The sequence below is a fragment of the Babylonia areolata genome, chromosome 21, assembly GCF_041734735.1.
Source record: "Babylonia areolata isolate BAREFJ2019XMU chromosome 21, ASM4173473v1, whole genome shotgun sequence".
NCBI classification, from domain to species: Eukaryota; Metazoa; Mollusca; class Gastropoda; order Neogastropoda; family Buccinidae; genus Babylonia; species Babylonia areolata.
In genome coordinates, this window is record NC_134896.1 from 57,425,036 (window position 1) to 57,430,035 (window position 5,000).

Consider the following 5,000-nt stretch of genomic DNA (forward strand, 5'->3'; position numbering starts at 1 on the left):
CTCTCTAACAGCTACCCTTGATCGATATATTCTACAACACAGCTACACAATGTAAAACATCAAACGCATCAACAGCTTTCTTCATGAAAATGTTCATACAAACGAGTATTTATCTTTCAGTACTGCTTGAAACTTGAAGCCACGATAGGCCAGTCACAACAATACCTTTCTCTTTAGAAAGGCTCGGGCGCAAAGCCTCAAAAGTTGTCACTGGCAAGACAGAGCGAACTGGTTCTCTGCACAGCAGTGACAACAACCAGGAACAAGGCTCAACGAGTTAAAATATGTGAACACGAGAGCCCGCCCCACACAAACTATCCAGCTTAGTGGGGTGGTCGTATGTGAGGAAAAACACGCACACACAAAAACAGTCACTTGAGAATGTCCCGAGTCGCTGCACACGGCTACTCACTGTCGGGCTGCCTCCATACAATGAAACCTGGCGACAGGGGGCAGCACCGTATAGCTGTCTCACACAAATTACTATTCTAAGGCATCCAGGAAGTAGTAGGGAAGGGAGGGGCAGGGTAGAGGGCTATTTTGGGAAGAGGTAGGTTTTTTGACCAAACTTGAAATAGTTGATGGCCGAGATCTGACGAAGCGAAAGACTGAGTTTATTTCAAATCCGAGTCCAGAGACAGAGAAAGAGCGACTGTGGAGTGTTTGAATCGGGTTGTGGAAACAGAGCGGATCCGAATCTGATCCAAGAGAGCGAGCTGGTGTGTGTATAGATTTGAAGGCAGACACAGAGATAGGAAGGGACAGATTTGTTAATGCATTTATAACATTGAGTGATGATCTTGTGTCTAATTCTGTGTGAGACAAAAATCATTCAGCTTTCAAATTCTAATTTTGTTCAGTTCAGATGTGTGAAGTTGGAATTCAGTTGTTGATTAAAGATATAAAATAGGTGTTCTGAAGTTTTGTGCCAAAAATCAGAATAGTTTGGAAACTTTGAGGATGAGTCTAGAAAACTGGAATGAAAAACCCCGTGTAAACTGAAAAACTGTAAAGCCCGACATTGTTATTAACATCCTAGTGGCACTCGTGTAGGCCCATAGCAATGTGTAGTAAAGTGATCTGCATTTATAGTAGGTCTAATACTGTAATAGTTTTAGCTGTGAGAAGTGTCTGACATAAAATCTCACCTGGCAAACGTCACTGAGTGGAAGGAATCATCAAAAGCTTGTTCTGGATCAGCCAGACCTATAGCCTAACATAAATCATTTTATTTTGTGGATATAATTATGCCCATGTAATGTCGTTTTGCAACTTTTATTTCTTCTTTTGTACAACTGGTTCAAAGTTGTAAGTTGTGTTTAATTGTCAGGAATGCAGAAAAATAGATTTTGGATGTACGTGTTTCGCTTTACATCCGTTCCCAGTGTTTGTGTTTCTCTGAAGGGTGCGGTGGTTCCATGGTTACAGCGCTGGGGTCTCCAGTCTCCGGAGTTCGATCCCCGCTGCACCTGGTTGTTGAACGGTAGGGATTTTTCCGATCCCCCAGGTCAACATCTGTGCAGACCTGCTAGTGCCTGTACCACCTTTGTGTGTATACGCACGCAGAAGATCAAATACTCACCTTAGAGATCCTGGAATCCATGTCAGCGTTCGGTGGGTTATGGAAACGAGAACATATCCAGCATGCACATACTCGGAAACAGAGTACGGCTGCATACTTGTCAGGTCAAATACACAAACCTGTCATGCACGAATAATGTTACGTGTCTGTGTGGATGTGCGTGTGTTCGTGACTGAAAGCTGATTGAATGACGCAGGAAACGAGTGATGAGCGGCCAATCGGCTCTACCCAGGTAGGCAGCCTGTTTTACGAATGACCTCGTGTTTGTAAAGCGCTTAGAGCTTGGTCTCGGATCGAGGATAGGCGCTATATACGTATCCATATCACTCAATCAATCAATGTCTGTTGTAAAACGAATGAAGTGATTGATCTACACTTGAAACATGTGCAACGATTTTGCTACAAATGAGAGTATTCTTTTATTCATTCATTTATCTATTTTACAACAGAAGAGGCGTGTTCAAGTTGACGACCAGAGAAAGAACAAAGACCAGTCACAAGGCAGTTCCGGTCAGTTGACCGAAACAATAAACACTGTCCCCACAAAGTTTAGAGAGTAAACACACCCACAGAGCATTTGGTCATGATATTCACTTTATTTTTTTATCTGTCCAACAGAAGCTATGTATGATATATACAAGTCAGCATGTAATAAACCTTTTAAGATCTTTGGCTGGTTTCAGGATTTGATTACACATAAACTGAACAGTTAAGATGAAACAACAAAAAACAAAAATATTGGAACAAGATTGAGATGAACCGTGAGCGCACGTGTGCATATGTGTGTGTGTGGGAGAGGGGGCATAGGATGGGGGATTGGGGGGGGGGGGCGAGGGGGGGCAGGGAGGGGGAAGGGGGGATGAGTGGGTGGGTGGGTGCGCGCGCGTGCGTGCGTGCGTGAGTGTATGTATGTGTGTCTGTATGCCCAGAGAAATAAAATCAAAACCCCAGATGAATCAAATCAAATGCAATGATGACGTGCAGCACATCTGGATATTAAAAAAAAGCAACTTACACGGAGCAACATTGATGAATTAAATCAATTATAATGATGACGTAAAGTACACCTGGATATATATATATATACATATACATACATATATATATATATATATATATATATATATATATATATATAAAGCAACATCCGTGTTGCAACATACATGACAAACAGCTGCCATCCACAGGTTACATCATCCATTCACCCCCCCCCCTCCCCCGTTCCCCCACGCTACAAAAATGAAGGTTTGTTGATTGTTTTCTTTTAGAGTTCGTGATCAAAGTCATTCATGGAAGTTATGGAAGCGACAAGGAATATACATCCAACACATTCATGCATTGGGGCTGGGTTGGGCTGTCATCCCATTTCTTGAATGACAATGGCGAACACACACACAACACCCCCCTCCCCTCCCCCCCCACACACACAAACACCCCCACACACACACAACACACACACAACACACACACACATACACACACGCATACACACACCACAACACAGCACAACACACACACACACACACACACCACAATACACACACACACACACACACACACACACACACACACTCACACACACATACGCACACACATACACACACATACACACACACACACACACACACAACACACACACACACACACACACACACACACACACACACACACACACACTCACACACACATACGCACACACATACACACACACACACACACACACACACACACACACACACACACACACACACACACACACACACACACAAGCCACTAGTGCACAGCACGTGCAGCATCCATCTCCATCGCTTCGTTATAACTGGGAGGATGCATTCCCCCCTCCACGACCTCACTGTATGGAGGCGGCGCCATCACCGCTACCTCAGCCATGCCCGAAGAGCTGGGGCCTGGGGAGACCGCACTGGACTGGTCATACAAATCGCCGGGCTGCACGGGACGCCTCGGTGGGTCTACAGTGCCGTCAGGAGAATACACCAGCCAGGGGGCACAACCCTCCACCTCTACCGTCCTGAGTGGTCGGCCGTCTGGCGCGAAAGGCTGGTTTGCTGGCACAACGTACACGCCTGTATACTGGTCACGGTGATGAGCGGCTGGAGAGGGGGAGTCCCGAGCGGACATCAAGGAGTCCATGGCAAGGCGGGCAGCCCGGCGTTTCTGTAGCCGCTTCTGTCGGCAGAAGAAAGTGACGAGGCCGATGATCAGGGCGACGAAGAAGAGAACCAGAACCACGAAGACGGTTGGTCCCGCCATAGGGTTGGTGTCAGTGTCAAACTGTGGCCAGAGGAGAGGCCGTGTCGTCACCGGTCTGGCGAAACCTGCAGTGTAATACACACTGTGTCATGGTACTGAATAATGATAATAATTAGTTTTCCAATATCTCTGAATCTTGTGCAGAGACAAATCAAAGCGCTTTCACACCAGTCATCCACACGCATACATAACTCTAAACTTGAGAAACTGAAGACAAAAAAGAGGCAGGAGAGGGAGGCTATCATGGAAAGAGGTGGGTTTTATGACCAGACCTGAAGGAGCTGAGTGCGGAGACCTGACGAAGCGAAAGAGAAAGTTCATTCCAAAAGCAAGGTCCAGAGACCAAGAAAGAACGGCGGCCGACAGTGTGTGAATCTAGGTATGCGTAAACATAGTGGATCCGACTACCCCAATACAGCCAGCATCGTACATACTATTCTAATCTCATCAAATATGGTTAAGACAGTATCGTACATAATTATTATTCTAAAATTACCAAACGTAGGTTAGACATCTTCATACATACTATTCTTATCTCATCAAACATAGGTTACACAGCATCGTACATATTATTATAACCTCATCAAACATGAGTTAGACAGCATCGTACATATTATTCTAATCTCATCAAATATGATTAAGACAGTATCGTACATATTATTTTAATCTTATCAAACGTAGGTTAGATATCTTCATACAAACTATTCTAATCTCATCAAACATGAGTAAGACAGCTTCATACATACAATTCTGATCTTATCAAACATTGGTTAGACAGCATCGTACATATTATTCTAATCTTATCAAACATGAGTAAGACAGCTTCATACATACCATTCTGATCTTATCAAACGTAGTTTAGACAGTTTTATACATACCATTCTGATCTTATCAAACACAGGTAAGACAGCATCTTACAATACAGCTCCAAACAAAATCATCAAACATTGGTAAGACAGCATCGTACCATACAGCTCCAAACAAAATCATCAAACATTGGTAAGACAGCATCTTACAATACAGCTCCAAACCAAAATCATCAACATTGGTAAGACAGCATCTTACAATACAGCCTCCAACCAAACAAAATCATCAAACACTGGTAAGACAGCATCGTACCATACAGCTCCAAACAAAATCATCAAAC

At 43.9% G+C, this 5,000-nt stretch overlaps 2 protein-coding genes across 3 annotated transcripts in view; both read right to left on the bottom strand.

The window, feature by feature from the left end:
* The window catches only part of LOC143296449 (adhesion G-protein coupled receptor G6-like), a 12,779-nt gene extending 12,367 nt beyond the window's left edge, over positions 1–412 (bottom strand). For both annotated transcript variants that reach the window (XM_076608386.1, XM_076608385.1), the window contains exon 1: positions 1–412. This exon is cut by the window's left edge and continues 103 nt beyond it. The gene's annotated coding sequence lies outside the window, so the exon portion shown is untranslated.
* Positions 413–2,032: 1,620 nt separating this feature from the next.
* LOC143296049 (uncharacterized) overlaps positions 2,033–5,000 on the bottom strand; it is an 8,048-nt gene continuing 5,080 nt past the window's right edge. Inside the window, exon 2 of the mRNA XM_076607793.1 lies at positions 2,033–3,918. Within this exon, the coding sequence (XP_076463908.1) occupies positions 3,356–3,853 (498 nt within the window). The 5' untranslated portion in view covers positions 3,854–3,918 and the 3' untranslated portion in view covers positions 2,033–3,355. The remainder of the gene's footprint in view (positions 3,919–5,000) is intronic.